Genomic DNA, 21,381 nt, shown 5'->3' on the forward strand with positions numbered 1-21,381 from the left:
TGCCAAAGTTCCTTAGTCAGCAACTTCGAAACCCACGACGACTATAATAGAGGATAAGAGCAGCAGATACCTGGGAACTCCACCACCTGGAGGTTCCCCACTCACCATCCTGTCTTGGAAATATATCGCTGTTCCTTCACTGTTGCTGGGTCAAAGTCCTGGAACTACCTTCCTAACATCACTGTGGGTGTACCTACACCTAATGGCTGCAGCGGTTCAAAAAGGCAACTCACCACTACCTTCTGAAGAGCAACTAGGGATGGGAAATAGGAGCTGGCCTAACCAACATTTATGCCTACTTCCTGTAAATTAATTTTAAAAAAGGTTCTGGACAACTGACCGTACCTAGGAAACTGCCATCCGCTGATCCTACTGATCTGCCAGCTGCTGGCTCTGCAGCTCTGCCAAATTTGCCACCCACTGGCTCCTCTCAATCCACAATCTGCTGACCATTCTGCCTTTCTGGCCCCTGCCTCCCATAGTTACACTTTCTGGCCTAAATAATCAGAGGCCAGCCTCTGAGCGTTGGCTTCTGATACACTGGCTGGTCAGTTACCCACTCTCGGATGCTCATCTTTTTCAGGTTTTAAAACTTTGCTAATTTTTTACAGAACTTTGACATGTGGCTCCTAGATTTTGGAAACCCTGCTCTAATCGGCTTGGCCCAATGCCAATTGGCATATGCATCAGGCACCAATCCGGAAATGATTATGCTTGATGTTCTGACATCCTATTGGTGACAGACCCAGGAGCTTTGCCTTAGTGTTGCAAGACCCGTGGAATCTTCTTAGCGATGCTATAAAAACAGGACCTCTGGAAATACCGCTTTCCAGGTATCCCTATATTACTGCTACTAGACCCCAAACCATGCCCCAGCATTTTCAAACCCAGAGACCTTTGCACTTGTCAAACTCAAGGAGCCTTTCCATTGCTACAAAGAACCCAAAATGTTACAAAATTCAAGAACCATTCGCTCAACCCACAAAAAAGCTGTTTCCTCTCTTCATTTTGCCATTAATCTCAGGATAACACCGTAAAACTGACAAAACCTCAGAATGCTCCACCCATCACTTAGTATTAAGTCTGCAACCCACCCAACATATTATTAAAGTGCTGTACCATGGTGGGTGTTACAATGCTACAAAGCCTCAGCATCTGCATCAGTCTGACTAAACTGCAGGATATCAGTTTTGCCAGACTCTGGAAACACGTCTCCTCCCTCCAATACCCAGGATCCCCACTGCTACGAGACATCTTTTTAGCTGGGTGTGTGTGTACACAGAAAGGGAATTATAAGCCCCCACTGGAAATTTAACAATAATGTAAATAAATGACATGCGTTGATCAAATCTTGAATATTAAATTGAGGCCACGATAAGTTTTTAAAAAAACTAGACTGGGACATCTGTTTCATGTATTAGAAAGGAGTAGACTTTTGTCATGTGAGAGTGCCATTACAAAATGGGTGTTTCTCAAATAGCTGCAGTGATGTCAGTGTGTGGGTGGAGCTGCGCACTGCTCTGCTTTTACTTACGTTTTGAGCTGAAAAACTGCTTTGTGGCTCTGTTTAGTTTCGCTTTGAGTTGGAGAGCTGCAGTCAAAGTAAGCAGATGTATACTGGTATCTCTCTACAAGCGAAAAAATGTCTTCTGCTCATTTGATGATTTCAAAGTAATACCTGTTTCTGGAGAGAATTCAAACCTACTGTCTTTGTTAAAAAGTATTTTGGCTTATGGATGTTGTTCGGAAAGTTACTAAGGGTTACCTATAGAATATTGTATTTGGGAAAGTATCAGTGTTTGTAGTTGCTAAGATGTTTACTGTGTGTTTATAAAGTGTTAACGGAATTCATAGAATAAACATTGTTTTGCTTTAAAAATACTTTAGATCTGTTGCATCACACTTGAAAAGTGGGCCCTCGTATTCCCCATAACCAAAAGTTGTGGGTCAGGTGAATTCCATGATATACTTTGGAGTTTTCTAAATCCTGGCCCATAACATTTTACTTCAGGACGTCAATTTTCCAAGTATTAAATATTATGGGAACAATACTTAGCAATATTAAAATATTTTTATAGATAAATTGTATTTGATATTTTGTACCAAGGGCTGAATGAAATATTTGGGAGTTTGCAAAAACACATTTGTTTTTAGGTCAGTTTTCTTAATTCTAGATCTTTCATAAGCTAATGCTCGGAGTTGACAAGTTTTAATTGAATCAGTTCTGCTGAATATTGTTATTTCATATTCAAAATGAAACAGGCACTTTTTCCTGCACATTTCACAAATCAAAGCTAGTCATGGGATGAGCAGGCATGCTGTTCACATTTCCATATTACTTTCATAAACTCAGCACTTTGCGAGTCAGACTGGCTGATATTGTTGCTTGCTTGCGAGAATAGTCAATCATCCAAATTGATACAATATAGATTGAGTTATAAGGGTAGGGCAAAGGCAACAATCAGAGCAAATGTACAGATGTAAAAGAAGAAACTCTCACTTTATCCACTAACAACTAATCTGGTATGGATTTAATAGATTTAAGGAATGCCCCCGAAGTGTTTGATCCGAGGTTATCAGGGGTAAAAAAAACAAGAGTAATTACTGTTGGAGTTGCACTAAACCTTCATCTCCAAACTAATGATGACAGAAAAAGAACTATGCAACTATTTCAAAAGGTATTCTTTTTATTTTAAAAGATCATAAAATGTTCAATTATTAAATAAAGCCCTAAAGTATAATACAACTGATTTTGATCAGATAATAGCTTATGACTAAGACATTTTACAGCTACATTTCAACTCTGCCACATAGTGTCGACTTTGAACAAACTGATGAATAAATTTATGTCTTCCAAATCAGTACTTTTTAAAAATGATTACTGGATTACAAATAGATCTTTTACTACAAATTGTTCAAAATAATAGACATTACTACTTTCAAAAAGAAGTGTGATTAAGTAAGCTTGGGCTTAAAGATAAGCACAATGTAAAACAAAATATTAAATTTGTAATACTTGTTATTGAAGTTTAAAACATAAGAAAATAACCTCTTTTTTTACAAGAAACTTTATTGCAAACCAATGAGGTGGATTGAAAAGAATTGCAGAGCACATAAAGTTTAACACTTTGCTTGTCCTGGAACAACAAAATAAATACTATCAATTGACTGTGGTAACATTTCCGTAGTGTTTTGATTCAGAAACAAAAATTATAATCCGAAATATAAATATTTTGATACAAATATTTAATGATACAAATCTGACAACTTATAATGCTCTTCCCAAAAGGTTCACCAATATTGATGGTATTTTGTCTCATAAGGTAATCAGTTCAACCCCTCATTGTGCAGTTAGCCAATTTTATAGTCATGACACAAGGTCATCAATGTGAAAGATTAACTGTTTCTTCCTCCATGGATGCGGTCAGACTTGCTGAATATTTCCAGCATTTTTATTTTAAATTGGGGTGTGTGTTAACGACAGTTGATCTCAGTTTCCCAACACTGGGGAAGTTGTTTGGGTAGGTGGGTGGTGGGAATGAAAGGGTGTAAGTAACAGCACAAGAAATCAGATGATTTTTCCAACATGGGATCTCTTTCCATTGGTTCCTACTGGTGGAAATGCATGCGTGGTCATCGGAGGAAAACAGACTTAACTCAACTGGCAACAGCCCATTGGTTAAATATATCAGTTATGCAATCTGTCCAGACTAATAGACATATAAATCCTACTTGGTAAGTTATTAGATAGTTGCTGGCATTCTTTCTTCAACATGAAGCACCATCAGGCAAGGAAAGAGGGAAGATGAATGATTGGAGGCAGGGTAAATATGTTTGTAGAAGCCCCATCTTTAGCTTTGCTTTTTGTAGTTTTGATTGATGAAGCAATAGTTCGATGTTAAGACAATACAGTAAGCTATTCTAATGAAATTTATTAATAGGTTTTGTTCATTCAGATCAATGTGGGTATAGTGTAATAACACTGTAAAAAGGCAGCAGATAGGAGCATAAGTGGGGAAATGTGGTTATTGACTATGGTAGAAAGAATAGAAAGAGGTGATATTTTTAAGAGATAAGAATCTATTAAAAGTTGGTGTTCAGAGGAATTTGTGTATCCTTGTACATGAAGTACAGATAATATACAGTTACAGCAAGCAATTAGGATTTATTCACTTTTATTGCAAAGCGTTTGCAGTACAAAAATAAGAAAGTCTTTCTGAAATTGCACAAGTGTTTAATCATCTATTATTCCCAATAGCTAAGATTCTGAGGGGCCTTGACATGGCAGATGTTGAAATGCTATTTCCCCTGGCTAAGAATCTAGAATTAGGGGCCAAAATCAAAGGATAATGATTGAGATGTGGAGTAACCTCTTCCCTCAGGGGTTGTGAAACTTTAAAATGCTGTGCACCAGAGGGCTGTAGATTCTCTGTTGTGGAATATATTTAAGGCTGAGATTAATACACTTTTGTATCCTAAGGGAACCAAGCTATATGGGGATCAAGGGGGAAAGTGGAGTTGTAGTTGAAGATCAGCCATGATCTTACTGAACAGCGAAGCAGACTTGAGGCACCATGTGGCCTTCTCCTGCCTCCTATTTCTTATGGTCTCACCAAGTGATTCACTGCTTCCTTTTCACAACACGTAATATTTCTATAAAAATGCAAGATTCTTTCTTGAAAGATGTGCAAAGTGCTTGGAAAACTGTCTCAAACTAGTTCGGTAAATACAAATTAACTATTGTAAGCAAATAAACTCAAAACATTTCAAGAAAAAGAATAAGCATTACAGAAACAAGATGGGTTGTTTTAATCAAGATAAAAATCTAAATTTTACCGACAACTTTCATGGGTGACCATTGAACTATACTACATTATACAGCTGTTCTCTACAAGAACAGATCTATCACATCTCTGGATGGAGAATACAAGCCACTTCTAAAATAATGTTTCATTTGACTATAATCTATATAACCGGTGATTTGTTTTCTCGGATTGCGGAATATGTCATTTAAAGACAAGTGTTTCTGCAATTTGAAAATTGGGATATTTTTGTAAGCAGCTATTACACCATATCCAGTCAATTCAAAGTATATGAGGAAGGTGAAGGGATTATTGCTTGCTAATATTACATGTAACATTTTTGCTCCTTGGAACATCTTACACAATATCGCTACATTAGTATTTGCAGACTTCTAATTCAATTGAGTTTCAAGACTGCTTCAATGGAAGTTCTTTGTAGAACTTTGAAACAAAATCTAAATTGTCTGCAGTTCTAAACATAATTAGTTACATGACTATGTTGTATTTTCTAGAATAATGCTCAAAAGACAAGCTTGAAAAGCATTAAAATGTTCTGTACTATACAAATATCAATACTTATATTAAAAAGGTTTTTTTTTCAGTCAGGTTTCAGTGCATCTTCATGAATGTTTCAACCAATACGAAATTCTACTGGCTTAAACAGCACAAAAAAATACTTTTGTAGTGTACTGTCTCACTGCTTTTTTCTTTTTGAATGTTTACAAAATATACTGCATGCCAATGTATCTGTTCAACACTTCCCTTGAAGCTAAAGTTTGTCCATTCCAACCATTTATTTGCATTGCAAACATGCCAATGCAGTCCCAATGGTGTCCTCGAATGCAGAATGGAAAGCTCTGTTCTGTCCTGAAAAGTGACAATAGATTCATTTTCATCTTGATAAGTCCTTTAGATCTGTTCTGATGAGAAAGAATGAACCAAAAGTTTAATTCTTTGAATAATACTTCAAATATTATCTTTTTGTTTAAAGAGTAATAAGAGATCCATACTGCTAGGAGATGACTTCTTGGGTATCAGCATTTGGTTTCTGGCTCACTTGTACTGGTGGTAGTGGCTTACTGTAAAAATCTGTCAAATAAGTTAAAAGGAAAATATAACAGATTAACATTAGAAACAATGGGGTTTCCTGATTAACACCAACCAAAAGTGCAAACCCATTGTGAAAACCTAATTTCTTCTCAAAATAGCCTGAGTTTTGTTTCCACAGTTATTAACACACTCTGAAACCTTCGTCACAAGGGTAAATTCTGTTAGAAAAGTAATTTTCATATAATTGGTCTTCAGTAACATGATCATGTTGTGTTACTTTTAACAACAGATTCTCCCTTCCATTTATTTTTAGAACATCTATCACGTTCATTACTAATAGTAATTTGGTAGTACAGAACTTGTGAATTGCTGAAAGAAGACAAAGCTTTGTGTCTTCCACTCATCAATACAATTCGCAAGAATGCTAAATATAAAGAGAACAATGAATACTTCATAAGAAGAGTACGGATTGGCTGGCAAGTGTACCCTGATTGGTTGAAGTGTTACCATGGAGAATTCACCAGTTAACTGATGGCTGACAAGGGCAGGGACTTTCAAAGATACACAACCCTCAGAAAACAATTATCTTCATCTCTGTCCTATGAAGGTGACGCACAATTTTAAAACAGTGCCACCTTGTTCCAGACTCAATCACAGAATTGTTATGGCCCCAAAGGCCATTTGGTCCAATGTGTCTGCACCGACTCTCCAAATGAACATCATGGTTTAGTGCCATTCCCCTGCCTTTCTTTCGTAGCCCTGCATATTGTTTCTAGTCGAGTAATGCCCTCCTGAACACCTCGATTGAACCTTGTCTCACATCACATTTGCTTCTTTTGCACATCACCTTAAATCTGGACCCTCTCATTCTTGATCTTATGAATGGGAACAGTTTCTCCTCATCTACTCTGTCCAATCCCCTCATGATTTTGAACCTCTCTATCAAATTTCCTCTCAGCCACATTCTCTCCAAAAAGAACTGTTCCAACTGCTCCAACCTATCCTCATAACTGAAGTTTTTCACCCCTGGAACCATTCTTGTAAACCTCTTCTGCACTCTCTCCAACACATTTACATCCTTCCTATAATGTGGCACCCAGTTGAGGCCTAACAACTGTTTTGTATATTTTCAGCACAATCTCCTTGCTCTTGTACTTTATGCCCCTATCAATAAAGCACAGAGTACTATATGCTTTCATAGAATTTACAGTGCAGAAGTAGGCCATTCGGCCCATCGAGTCTGCACCGGCCCTTCGAAAGAGCACCAGACCTAAGCCCACACCTCCACCCTTTCCCCGTAACCCAATAACCGCAACCAACCTTTTTGGACACTGAGGGCAATTTAGCATGGCCGATCCACCTAACCTGCACATCTTTGGACTGTGGGAGGAAACCGGAGCACCCGGAGGAGCACCCGGAGGAAACCCACGCAGACACGGGGAGAAAGTGCAAACTCCACACAGACAGTGAACCAAGCCAGGAATTGAACCTGGAACCGTGGAGCTGTGAAGCAACCACTGTGCTACCGTGCCCCCCTTTATTAACAGCTCTTTCAAACTGCTCTGCCACCAATCACATTAAGAAATATCCTCTCCGTGCCCATCTTGTCAAGATCATTCAGGATCTTGTATACTTTAATCACCCTTCATTCTTCTACACTCAAGTGGAAACAAGCAAATCTGTCCAATGCATCCTCATAAGACAACTGTTCATTCTAGGTGTCACTCTAGTAAACCTCCTCTGAATCGCCTCCAATGCATTTACAGCACTGCTACACAATAAAACAGAATTATGACAACTAAAATAGTGACTTAAACAGTAAAGATTACATATTAATAAAATTGGGGTGGTTAACTGATACTTTCTTAATTTTATTTTCTTATCTAAATGTTATTTTCTTATCTAATCTATTTTTCTTAATATCCTTCCAATTCTTCCTTCACATGAAATAGCCATGATAACTTTCACCAAAAATCTTGAACCTTAAATGTATTCCTCTCCTGAAAATATAAAATTATTTGTTAAAAAGTATAATTCTACAGCTGGTAGTTGCTGGCCCACAAAGATAAATATTTACTTAGAGCCTTGGCCATGCCTATTAACAGACTGTTGACTTATTGAAAGCAATATAACCAAGCCGAAACCTACTACACAACAATATCTACATAGATGTACTTCCAGCAAGGGCCACTAGATAGCAATCACATGCCAGAATCCGTGTAGCTAGAGAATGCTTCCAATATATTGTAAACTCATCATCAACACTGTTGCCACCTAGCTGCAGCATACTCTCCTCCACTTTGGTAAGACCAAATACAGATTGTGTGTGTGCACACTGTGCTGAATACCTCCTTTCAATCCGCATGACTGAGCCGGTTGCCTGCTATTTTAATTCTCTGTCCTATTCACACTCTGACCCAACATCCATAAAATCCCTACAGTGTAGGAGGCCATTCGGCCCATCAAATCTGCACCGACTCTCCAAAAGAGCACCCTACCTAGGCCTAATCCCTCGCTCTCTCCCTGTAACCCCAACTAAACTGCACATCTTTGGACTGTGTAACCCACACAGATATAGGGAGAATGTGCAAACTCCACACAGAATCACTCACGGCTGGAATCAAACCCAGGTCCCTGGCGCTGTGAGGCAGCAATGCTAACCACTGTGCCGCTGTACCACCCTACCGTGGCGACGAGAGGCTTTTCACAGTAACTTCATTTGAAGCCTACTTGTGACAATAAGCGATTTTCATTTTCATTTCATTCAGTGGTAACAGGGACCTACTCAAAAAAGGAAAGCACTGGGTTATAAATGTTACTGGATACAAGGTATTCAGGACCATCAGGCAGAGGGGTAATAGTATTGATTAGGAAGAATATTACAGTGCTCTAGAGAAAGGATGTCCTTGAGGAATCAAAGACATTTGATAGAATTAGGAAACAATAGAAGTGTATTCTACAGGTCACCAACTAGTCAGAAGGAATCAGAGGACTTAAGAGTGGTGATTATATTTAAAAAAAATATTTATATTGAAAATGTTTTCATTGGAACAAAATAGTATAATAATGTAAAACAAAATTGCTTCAAGTTACAATGTAAAAAAGAATACAATCAACAATCAGGAACACATCCAAACCTCCCCCCCCCCCCATTAAACTAAAAAAAAACATCAACAATTGATGGTGTCTAATTCCTCAAAAAAAGGAAAAGAATGGCTGCCATCTTAGATAGAACCCTTCCACCGACCCCCTACCAGTGTACCTGATCTCTCCAAATGCAGAAACTCCATGAGGTCACCCAACCAGGCAGAGGCAGTGGGCGCAATAGGAAACCTCCACCTATGGCTTTGATCTTTAAGTCAGCTTTGTCAACAGGAATAGTGCCAGAAGACTGGAGGATAGCAAATGTTGTCCCCTTGTTCAAGAAGAGGAGTAGAGACAAGCCCGGTAACGATAGACCAGTGAGCCTTACTTCTGTTGTGGGCAAAGTCTTGGAAAGGTTTATAAGAGATAGGGTGTATAATCATCTGGAAAGGAATAATTTGATTAGACATAGTCGTGAAGGGTAGGTCGTGCCTCACAAACCTTATTGAGTTCTTTGAGAAGGTGACCAAACAGGTGGATGAGGGTAAAGCAGTTGATGTGGTGTATATGGATTTACGTAAAGCGTTTGATAAGGTTCCCCACGGTAGGCTACTGCAGAAAATACAGAAGCATGGGATTCAGGGAGATTTAGCAGTTTGGATCAGAAATTGGCTAGCTGGAAGAAGACAAAGTCAATCCATGAGGAAAACTGATGAACATGAGGAAAAAAAAAGAAATATCTTTATCCCTCGGGTGCGGATACAAAAAACACCATGGATCTGCACCTCCCCCCATATGCTCCACAAAAGCCAACAGCTTTGCCATCCCTGCTGGAGCCAGCAACTTGAGCCTTGATCAATCCATTCTCAGATCTAGAACACAGTTTAATTCCCCCCCCCCCCCCCCCCCCCCCCCCCCCACACACACAATAAGATTAGCTGAGACGGGTCCAAGTTAGCAATGGAGGCTAGCAACTTGTAAACAAAATTTGGTGCATAGACATTGACCACCAAGTGTCCGCTAAGGATCCACTAACAATCACGTATCTACCATTAGGATTCACCAAGATCTTAATGGCCAAAAATTGAACCAATTTATTAATCTGAATTGCTGCTGTTGAAACCAGAGTGAAATACTTGACTCACCCAACCCTTCTGCAACCCAGTCTGGTCCCTTACCCGCAAATTAATCTCTGCAGAAACACCACCTTAGCACTCAAACGTTTCAGGTGAGCAAATGCCCTCGACCTTTCACGGGACCATTCAACCCCCTTACATTCCAGGTGACCAGACTGAAGAATAGTGATGATGGGAGACTTTCATTATCCTTACATAATTAGTGGTACAAATAACGTAGATTGGCAGGCAAAATTGTAACAAAATAAGGGGCTAGCTTTAAAGGGAAAATGATATGGATATAGTCGAGGTACATTTCCATGACGGAGAATGGAAGTGCAACCAAATCTAGAGCTCACTGGATGATCCAAGAGACAGAGCGTAAAAAGCAGAAAAAATGCAAATAACAGATATCAAGTTGGTAATACAAGCAAGGACCAGGCTGAACCAGAGGTGATCCCTGGAATGAACAGCTTGCCGTATGAGGAACGGTTGAGGACTCTGGGTCTGTACTCGGGAGTTTAGAAGGATGAGGGGGGATCTTATTGAAACTTACAGGATACTGCGAGGCCTGGATAGAGTGGACGTGGAGAGGCTGTTTCCACTTGTAGGAAAAACTAGAAGCAGAGGACACAATCTCAGACTAAAGGGACAATCCTATAAAATAGAAATGAGGAGGAATTTCTTCCGCTAGAGGGTGGTGAATCTGTGGAACTCTTTGCCGCAGAAGGCTGTGGAGGCCAAATCACTGAGTGTCTTTAAGACAGAGATAGATAGGTTCTTGATTAATAAGGGGATCAGGGTTATGGAGAGAAGGCAAGAGAATGGGAATGAGAAAAATATCAGTCATGATTAAATGGCGGAGCAGACTCGATGGGCCAAGTGGCCTAATTCTGCTGCTATGTCTTATGGTCTTTTGAATACAGAAACGTTCATAGCAAAAAGGGAGTAAGAGGGGAGGCAGCTACCATAAAAGGTATTCCAAAAGTCACCTTTAGGCATAGAAATAGAAAAAGGTGGTGGCTGGCCAATTAGAGACCAAAAAGGGACCTGATGAAGGCAGAGGGCATGGCTAGAATAACAAATGAGTATTTTGCCATGTGTCCTTTCCAAGGCAGAGGATATTACCAAAGTATTAACAAGAGAGGAGGCATTTGAGATACTGGATGGGCTATGAATTGATTGGGGGGTTATGAGCAAGACCTGGTGTATTTAAAGTTGATGGGTCACCAGAATCAAATGTGGCACATCAGAGGATGTTGAAGGAGGCAAGGATGGAAATTAGAGGTTCTGGCCATAATATTCCAATCTAATTAGATTCCTGGGTGGTGCCAAAGAACCAGAAAATTGTGAATATTACAAATTGTTCAAAAAGGATTGAAAGAATAAATGCAGCAACTGTAGGCCAATCAGTTTACTTTGAGATATCTACACCCTTCGAATGTTGGCCTCTTGTGCACTCTTAAATCATAATTATTCCATTATTAGTTGCTGTGCCTTCAGTTGCCTGCGCTCCATGCTCTAAAATTCTCCCCCTATACCTCTCCATCTCTCTACCTTGCTTTCCTCCTTTAAGACACTTTTTAAATCAACGAAATAAAAACAATTAGGTCAATGACCAAAGATTAGTCAATTTGGCTCAGTTATGTTACAGATGCTATGTAGATGATGCTAAGGCAGGTTTAGAAATTGATTAAAGAGCTATAAGGGATTCCGGACTTTATAAATAGAGGCATGGAGTAAAAATGCAAGAAAGTCATATTGAACCTTTATAAAAACTGGTTTGGCCTCAACTGGAGCATTCATGTCCAACCTGGGTACCATCATTTAGGAAGCATGTGAAGGCTTTAGAGACAGTGCAGAGAAGATTTATCAGAAAGCTGAAGAACTTTGGTTATGTTGATAGACTGAAGAAGCGGAGCCTGTTCTTGGAGAAGAACTGTGAGAAGAGATTTTCAAAATCACGAAGGGTTTAGGTAAGAGTAGGTAGAAAAAGAACTGAAAGTGTCGAGAACCAGAGGACATTGATTTAAGCCGATTGGTAAAAGAACCAATGGCGAAACAAGAAGAAACTGTTTTATTCAGTGATCTGGAATGCACTGCTTGAGAATGTGGTCGGCAGATTCAATCATGCCTTCAAAAGGAAATTGGATAAATATCTGAAGAGGAAAAAGTTGAAAGGTTGCAGTGAAAGGACAGAGGAACTGGCCGATTAGTTCCTGCAGAGAGCCGCACAGACATGATGGATTGAATGGCCTCCTTCTCTGCTGTAACCATTCCATGATCCCAAAAGTGTTCTAATGAAATTCACCTGAGCCTCAAGTACACTATCTCATCTTTCAGTTAGGTACTTTATAACCTCCATATTCAACATAAGAGTGCAATAAATTCAGACCAAGAATACTGTTTCTGTCGCGTCCCCCTCTACCACCATCACCAGCCTCTCGACAGGTACTTATAATGGTTCTGGTTTTGCCATTTACTGCTCCTTTAAACACAACTTTTGTTTCTTTTCTTGTCTCTTCCCTGTAGAAACACTATTCACAACGCCCTATGCTGCTCTTGTTTAGCCTTGTTCCACACTGGAACCAATCACTATTTGTTGATGCACCATTGTCAATGTACTCTGTTGATTAATCTTTTGTCTACTCTGTACGTACTGTGTACGTTTCCTTGGCCGCAGAAAAATACTTTTCACTGTACTTCGGTACATGTGACAATAAATATCAATCAATCAATCTTCTGCCTTGTCCTTTTCTAATTTCATGACTCCTGCCTTCCATCCTTATATCTTTTCCTCCTCTCTTCCCAACAAGTTTTCCCTAGGCCAGTGCTTGCTTTAAAACTATTAAATCTCAAGCTTCTTCCAGTTCTGATAAAAGTTATCAGCTTGAAATATTAACTCTGCTTTTCTCTCTCTACATATGATTCTTGATCTGATTAGTTTCACCATTTTTGGCTTTCATATCAGATGACTTCCACAATCCATACTATCTTGCTTTTATGTTGGTGCAGTTGCTGGGTCATGTTCAGTTTAACAATAGAAACCCTAGTTGATCTTTCACTCTAACTTGGGGCACCGGGCCATTTTCCGTGCTCTTATCCATATCCTGGCTGTGATCAATTAATTCAGGTTGCATTAAGATCATCCTCGTCTGCTTGACTCAGTAACTCACTATTTTATCCTGTTGAAGCATTGGAACAGTTCATACACAGTAGAGCAACAAAGGCGAGCCTTGCCAGCGACACTCAAATTCCAAGCAAGATCATAAAAGAACACAATCTAACTTTGTAAATATCAAGATTTTAACACAGGAGGTCATTCTGTCATGCTTATGCTGATTTGGATGTTGACTTCATACAGGTTCAATTGGCCGAATAGCCTCTTTCTGCACTGTAGGGATTCTGTGAATGTATGATTGTTCTGTTTTATCCCATATCCTTGTATATTCTTATCAGTACCATTTCAAGCTAGCAGCAATCATAATTTGTGCCAAGGTACTTCACATAACGATAACACTCAAATGCGAATATGATCGTGAATCTATACCTTGAATTTATCTACTACAAGGAAAATGTTTACCTTGCTTATTCCATTTACGTTTCTGAAGTTCAAAAGTATCCAGCCCCAGTTGGCCTTGCTTTTCCTTAAAATTCAAGATTTCCCATCCCTCATGTGTGGTCTTGATAAATCTGTATTGTACTTTCTCCAGACTGCTATATCTTTCTAAGGAGCTAAATTCCCTCCACTGTGCAGCTGTTCTTTAAACATTCTTCTACTGGTGACTTTAACTCTCAAAAAACAAGTTTCCCTTACTTAGCTGCAGTATCGATTCAGCTTTCAAGTGTTATATAAAAGCAAGGATGTAAAGCTATATCTAGAAAGAGGGAAACATAGACTGACAGAGGATATGCAAGCCAATCCAATAACAGAAACATGAACACCGATATTCGCTTTGAGGTGCATTGAGAGTGCGGGGTGTCCAATGTTACTTGGAAAACCTACAAGTAATTTTAAAATTGTGTGTCTGGCATTTTAACATAGTCAGCTTATTTTCATTTTACTTCTCAGTTTGGTGTTGAATCCAACATTTTAAAGTGCCAAACCAAGTGGAATTTGAAAAAGTAGTTGTAAATTTTGGCATAGGGTCAGGATATTCAAAGTGCTCCAGGTTTGAGGATTGAATACAGCGAAAATATTTTTTGGGCTCTACCATAGCAATAACAATATATGCAGGTTTGTTCGATTCAGTGTGCCATTTTGTAATTTGTTAGATATACCGGCTGTAATAAATATCATATTGACTAGGCTGGAGGAGCAAAAATTACTCCAAACAGATAATTTCAAAATGTCATAATAGATACATTCTGACCGTGAAATTATACCAAAGTCTTCAAAACCATCAAGAAAATAAAATAAATTACAGTGATTGCTTCAGGGCTTTATATTATATGGTCATTGATGGAAGTTGCTGCTGAACAAACAACTGGAGTTGAAAATAAGCATGCCGAGCAACACTGAACGTTGAAAAAGATTTACCATTATGTTGGGTTTCACCAAGAGGTTCAAGTTTTGGAAGTCTGGTAACTTTGGGAGTACCCCAGCCGACTAAAGGAAGATAGACAAAATCACCATTAAACATGGAATTCTGGCTTGAAAAGAATCTTGCTACATGGTTGATGATAAAGTCCAACAAAGCAAGAAAAAGTTTCTAAAAAGTCAAAATATCCCGGTGGGCTGAAGTGACCCCAATAAAATTATGGTGAACATAATATTCAAGAAAGTATGATTTAGAGAGAACAAATAAAAACATTTGTTAGCAACAAGATTTTTGTTTAAAGTATACAAGAATACTCAGAATACGTCTGAACAAGCAAAAATAGTCCAAATTACTTAGATGCCCTAGAAATTGCAGAATTTGATGCAGGTGTGCTCATATTGTTGAGATGCTAACATGACAGATGGACTAGAATATGAATGAACCTTCGCAACTATTTTGGTGAATGTGGCAAATGACTTGAATCTTAAAATTCTCAAGATGGTGTTTTGAGTTCAAAATGCGTTTTGCAATTCTTTGTCTTTAACAGGATGATTCATCGCCCAGAATAGGCTTCTTTGGAGTTGGTGAAGGCATCAAAAATTTAGAATAACCTGGAGTCATGAAACTACTGACAGAACTACATGTATGGAATTATTCTATGTATTTCAATCCAGCAACAACATCTGACTTTCATATCCCACAGCCATGTCCAAGCCATACTGGTAAGCAAAAGGCACAGTGGTCATCCAAAGAACATCTTTAATTATGGGAGGAACTCTAACTTGGAAGGTCTTCTTAAGTGATAAAACATCCATTAATGTTAAGAACATTTGCCATTTAATCTGAGGCTTTCTTCAGGATGCACTTTGCATTACTGGGACACTCTAACCGTGAGTATAAGATCTTGGGGCCTTAGCTGAAATACAATTCCTGGTCAGTACAAATTATGACTCAGCTGTGCAGCCTGGTAGCAATGATTGAGATAAAAGCAAATTACTGCGAATGCTAGAATCTGAAACCAAAGCGTAAATGCTAGACAATCTCAGCAGGTCAGACAGCATCTGAAGAGCGAGAAAAGAGCTACAACGTTTCGAGTCCAGGTGACAAAGAGATAAGAACATAGAACAATACAGCGCAGTACAGGCCCTTCGGCCCACGATGTTGCACCGAAACAAAAGCCATCTAACCTACACTATGCCATTATCATCCATATGTTTATCCAATAAACTTTTAAATGCCCTCAATGTTGGCGAGTTCACTACTGTAGCAGGTAGGGCATTCCACGGCCTCACTACTCTTTGCGTAAAGAACCTACCTCTGACCTCTGTCCTATATCTATTACCCCTCAGTTTAAAGTTATGTCCCCTCGTGCCAGCCATATCCATCCGCGGGAGAAGGCTCTCACTGTCCACCCTATCCAACCCCCTGATCATTTTGTATGCCTCTATTAAGTCTCCTCTTAACCTTCTTCTCTCCAACGAAAATAACCTCAAGTCCGTCAGCCTTTCCTCATAAGATTTTCCCTCCATACCAGGCAACATCCTGGTAAATCTCCTCTGCACCCGCTCCAAAGCCTCCACGTCCTTCCTATAATGCGGTGACCAGAGCTGTACGCAATACTCCAAATGCGGCCGGACCAGAGTTCTGTACAGCTGCAACATGACCTCCCGACTCCGGAACTCAATCCCTCTACCAATAAAGGCCAACACTCCATAGGCCTTCTTCACAACCCTATCAACCTGGGTGGCAACTTTCAGGGATCTATGTACATGGACACCTAGATCCCTCTGCTCAGCCACACTTTCAAGAACTTTACCATTAGCCAAATATTCCGCATTCCTGTTATGCAATGATTGAGACTAGCTTTAGGCAATCTGAGATACAAGATCCATAACCGGATGGAACTAACAATTTTGAACGTGTTTCTCTCTCGAATTTATTTGCTTTGGTTCAGAGGGCTCAACACCCTGACAGGAAAAATCTCCACAATATTCATAATTAATTCCCTTAATTAAAGATGCTGTGCATATGACCATTGTTGCCTGTTGCTTCCCAGTATGTCCTGGACATGGTTATTGGTATCAGAATCAATCAACGCAGATATCATCACTATTATGATTATCCTGGCATTAAATACTTCTAACAGCGATTATGGAACAAGGAACAGATATTTTATCACATATTGAGATAAGTGCACAGTACTATTAATGAAAAACTTATTGACTAGCAGAAGTGGTGTTTACATAACTAATGCTGCCTTTACAATATTGCCAGCCAATAAAAGTTCAGGGATAAAATTCTTAAAGTGGGTGCAGGAGCAAAGGGATCTGGATGTATAGGTGCATAGATCATTAAGTGGCAGGATAGGTGAAGAGCCCCATTAATAAAGCATATAGTATTTTGGGCTTCATTAGTAGCAGCATTGAGCAGGAAGGTTACGCTGAATTTATACAGGACAATAGTTAGATCTCAGCTGGAACATTGTGTACAGTTCTGGACACCACACTATAGGAAGGGTGTGAACGCATTGGAAAGAGTGCAAAACAGGTTTACAAGAATGGTTCCGGAATGACAAACATCAGTTATGAAGATAGATTTGAGAGGTTGTGACTGTTCTCCTTGGACAGAAGAAGGCTAAGAGGAGATTTGACAGAGATGTTTAAAATCATAAGGGGGCTGGACAGAGTAGATAGGGAGAAACTGTTTTCACTTGTAAAAGAATCAAGAATGAGAGAGCACAGATTTAAAACAATTTGCCGAAGAAGCAAACATATGAGAAAAAAACGTTTTCGCACAACAAGCAATTGGGGTCTAGAATGCACTACCTGGAAATGTGGTGGAGGCAGGTTCAATCGAGGCATTGAAGAGGGCATTAGATGATTACTTGAACAGCAACAATGTGCAGGTGTACAGGGAAAAAGTAGGGGAATGGCATTAAGTCATTATGCTTATTTGGAAAGCTGATGTCAACACAATTGGCTTCCTTCTGTGCCATAACAATTCTGTGATTTAAATACATGGAGCGGGATTCCCCGTTGCCCGATGCCGATATTGCAATCGGCGATCGGTCAGAGAATCCTTTCTGACGGCCAAATCGGGGCTGGTTTGACGCCGGGTTTCTAGTCTCCACACCGTCCAAAATGGTGTCAATGGATCGCGAGCTGCTGGAACTGCGTTGCAGCGTCATCGGAAGGCCCTCCTCGATGCTCCGCCCCGATGGGCAGAGTTCCTAACCGCAGTTGACGTATGGTCAGATCGGTCAGGAACCCAGAGTGGCGGCCGTAGACTGTGTCCGGCTGTGAGCCGTGCTGCTGGCCGGAGGTTGGGGAGATGGCTTCGGCGAGGTCTGGGGGGACTGGTGGGGGGTGGCCAGGGCTTGTCCAGTGGAGCAGTATTTAGCAAGTTGTGTCCGCGCATGGCCGATGCCATGTTATACGACTCGACCATTCTCCGGCCGTTTTAGGCGCAGGAGCTGTGAGTTTTACCCGGCGCCGCCCCTCACCGGTCCTAGGATCAGTGAGGGTTCGACGCCATACCACAGTTCCCACACCTGCGTCGGCACTTAGCCGCAAAATCAAAGAATTCAGCCCATTATGTACGAGACAGGAGGGTAGAGGGAAGTGAATGGTTAGACTCTTAACTAGAGGCTCTTTTCTTCCAATATTGGGGATGTCTGATTTACCTAAATCAAATAGAGGTATAAAACTGAAGATTAACTTTACTTTTATAATCAATGCAAGTAGTGCAATAATTTCTTAAATACCATATTAAATTGAACCGCCTGCTATAAAATCAGAGAAAAAGGTTACATTTTAAAGCCTATTTTACAACATGAAAGCCTCTTTATGTTGATCAAGACTTGCACATTTTATTGCAACAGGAACAGATTAGGCATAGGTAATTTACCCAGAGGTTTCAGTATTTAAGGATAATTAATTTCTGTTCTGTGTTCTTATTAGGATACATCTAATACTAACAGTTGGAAAATAGGGACCTAGAATGTACGTTATGAGAATTTCTCATTCATAATCTGCTGATATTCCAAAACATTGCTACGCTTCTTCAAAAAGTTCCAGCGAGCATCATTTCAGAGCAATTAAAATATTTGTTTTACAGGCTTGCAGGTCTCATTGTGGAGGTCATGGAAAGCAGTTCCAGCTACTTTTCAAAATATATCTACTCCATAATTTTGTTCATATGATATCAATAAACTCAAACTTCCAGAAAAAGCAAATAATTCAGAGCCACACATTAAAGCACTTTTGAGCTTTTATTTGGGCAGTCCACCATGCACACACCCCCAACTGCTCATTGTATATCCATTGTGTTTTAATATATGTAGGCGCAGGACATTAGAGTTTCATTTGGGCAGATATAAAAGCAGAAAGGGAAAGGGTGACCACCAGGGAGAGCAAGGAGACTAGGCAGGCAGACAGTACGGGAATCTCCTGTGGCTATTCCTCTGCAAAAAAAAAATATACTGCTTTGTTGAGGGGAATGGCCTCTCAGGGGAAAGCAGCGACAGCCCATTTAGTAGCACCATGATTAGCTCTACTGAACAGGGGAGGAGTAAAAGATGTGGGAATGCAATATTTGGAGGGGATTCAATTGTAAGGCGAACAGATAGGCATTTCTGTGGTCACAAAAGAGACTCCAGGATGGTATGTTGCCTCGCTGGTACGAACGTCAAGGATGTATCAGAGCATATTTCGGGCACTCTGGAGGGAGAGGGTGAACAACCAATGGTCGTGGTACACATTGGTACCAATGACATAGGTCAAAAAAAGGGATGAGATCCAAAAAGCCGAATATAGGGAGTTAGGAAGTAAGCTGAAAAGTCGGACCTCAAAAGATAGTGATCTCAGAATTAGTACCAGTATCACGTGCTAGTCAGAGTAGAAATAGCAGGATATATTGGATGAATACAAACTGGACGGTTACACCTGGGCAGGGCCAGGACTGATGCCCTAGGGTGCGTATTTGCTAGTGTGATTGGGGAGGGTTTAAACTAGAATAGCAGGGGGGGCGAGAACCTAAGTAGGGTGACAGGGGAAAGAGAAACAAGGACAGTAATGAAAGAAAGAATGATAAACTGCAAGCATGGTAGAAAGGGTAACAAGGGAGAGATGCAAGTAAGGCTGAGCACAAAGAAAAGTTAGGATGATTAAATGGAAAAAAGGTCAGCCTAAAGGCTTTGTATCTTAATGCATGAGGCATTCAGAGTAAGGTAGATGAACTGACGATGCAAATAGAAGTAAATGGATATAAACTGATGCCGCAAATAGAGATAAATGGATATGATCTCATAGCCATTACGGAGACATGGTTACAACAAGATCAAAACTGGGAACTTAATATTCAGGGATATTTGACCTTTCGGAAGGACAGGAGGGAAGGAAAAGGTAGTGGGGTAGCACAATTAATAAAAGATTAAATGAGAACAGTTGAGAGAGACTATCTAGACTCGGATGATGTAAAGTCCATTTGGGTTGGGGTATAAAAACAGCAAAGGAAAGAAGACATTGGCAGGTGTAGTGTATAGAACCCAAAGCAGTAGCCACACTGTAGGAAAGGGCATAAAACAAATAATAGGAGCATGTCAAAAGACTCGAGCAATAATTAGGAGTGACTAATCTTTATGTTATTGGGTTAATCAAATTGCAAAGGGCAACAAATTCATAGTGCGTTTTAGAGATAGTTTCTGAGAGCAATATGTCATGGAGCCAACCAGGGAACAGGCTATCTTGGATCTGGTAATAGGTAATGAGCCAGGTATAATAAACGACCTCAGAATATAAGATCCCCTCGGGAGTCGTGACCACACATGATAGAATTTAATACTCAATTTGAGTGGGAGAACTTGGGTTGGAAACAACTGTATTTAACTTCAATAAAGAGAATTACAATGAAATGAGGATAGAATTAGCTGAGATGGACTGGGGTGGACAGATTAACAGGAAAGACAGTAAACAAGCAGCGGCAGACATTTAAGGAGGAAATTCATGACTCTCAGGAAAAACGGATCCCAGTAACTTCTAAGAGAGGGATAAATGAATCATGTCTAACCAAGGAAACTAAAGAGAGTAATAAGTTGAAAGAAAAGGAGGCAAAGGTCAGCGAGACCCTTAAAGGCTAGGATAAATTCAGAATCCAGCAAAGGAGGACCAAAAAGATAATAAAGAGAAGTAAAATAAACTATGAGGGCAGACTTGCAAGGCATATAAAAACTAACAATAAGTGCTTCTTTAAATTTATAAAAAGGAAGCGAGAGGTCAACGTGAACATAGGCCCCTTAGAAAATTAATTTGGGGAGATAATTATGGAGAACAAGGAAATAGCAGATTTAAACAGATATTTTGCATCAGTCTTTCAAGTGGACGTTACCTTGAATATCCCATTAATATTAAAGGAAACGGGGGAAGAATTCTCTCACCATCATTAGAGATGTAGTATTAGACAAAGCAATGGGGCGAAAGGCAGATATGCCACCTGTCCCTGATGGCTTGCATCCTAGAATCCTAAAAGACGTAGTTACAGATTTAGTGGATGGACTGGTTGTAATTTTCCAAAACTCCTTGGATTCTGGAGAAGTACCGGAGGATTGGAAAATCACCAGTGACACCCATATTCAAAAAGGGAGCAAAAAGCAGGCAACTGTAGGCCAATTAGACTCTCATCTACTGTTGGAAAAATGTTGGAATCAATTATTAAGTACTAGCAGCACATTTGGAAAATCATAATCTTATCGAGCAGATTCAGCATGGCGTCATGAAAAAGGTTTGTTGTTTC

The 21,381-nt window shown here is 39.8% G+C and overlaps 1 protein-coding gene across 3 annotated transcripts in view; it reads right to left on the reverse strand.

The window, feature by feature from the left end:
- Positions 1 to 2,667: 2,667 nt before the first annotated feature.
- The window catches only part of arl13b (ADP-ribosylation factor-like 13b), a 143,338-nt gene continuing 124,624 nt past the window's right edge, over positions 2,668 to 21,381 (reverse strand). For 2 of the 3 annotated variants that reach the window (XM_072513916.1, XM_072513917.1), the window contains exons 10-12: positions 14,592 to 14,660; positions 5,813 to 5,891; positions 2,668 to 5,722 (exon numbers count right to left, since the gene is read on the reverse strand). In XM_072513916.1, the coding sequence (XP_072370017.1) occupies positions 5,815 to 5,891; positions 14,592 to 14,660 (146 nt within the window). In that variant the 3' untranslated portion in view covers positions 2,668 to 5,722; positions 5,813 to 5,814. The remainder of the gene's footprint in view (positions 5,723 to 5,812; positions 5,892 to 14,591; positions 14,661 to 21,381) is intronic. The other variant, XM_072513918.1, reaches the window with a different exon arrangement.

This window comes from Scyliorhinus torazame, chromosome 8 (genome assembly GCF_047496885.1).
Source record: "Scyliorhinus torazame isolate Kashiwa2021f chromosome 8, sScyTor2.1, whole genome shotgun sequence".
NCBI lineage: Eukaryota > Metazoa > Chordata > Chondrichthyes > Carcharhiniformes > Scyliorhinidae > Scyliorhinus > Scyliorhinus torazame.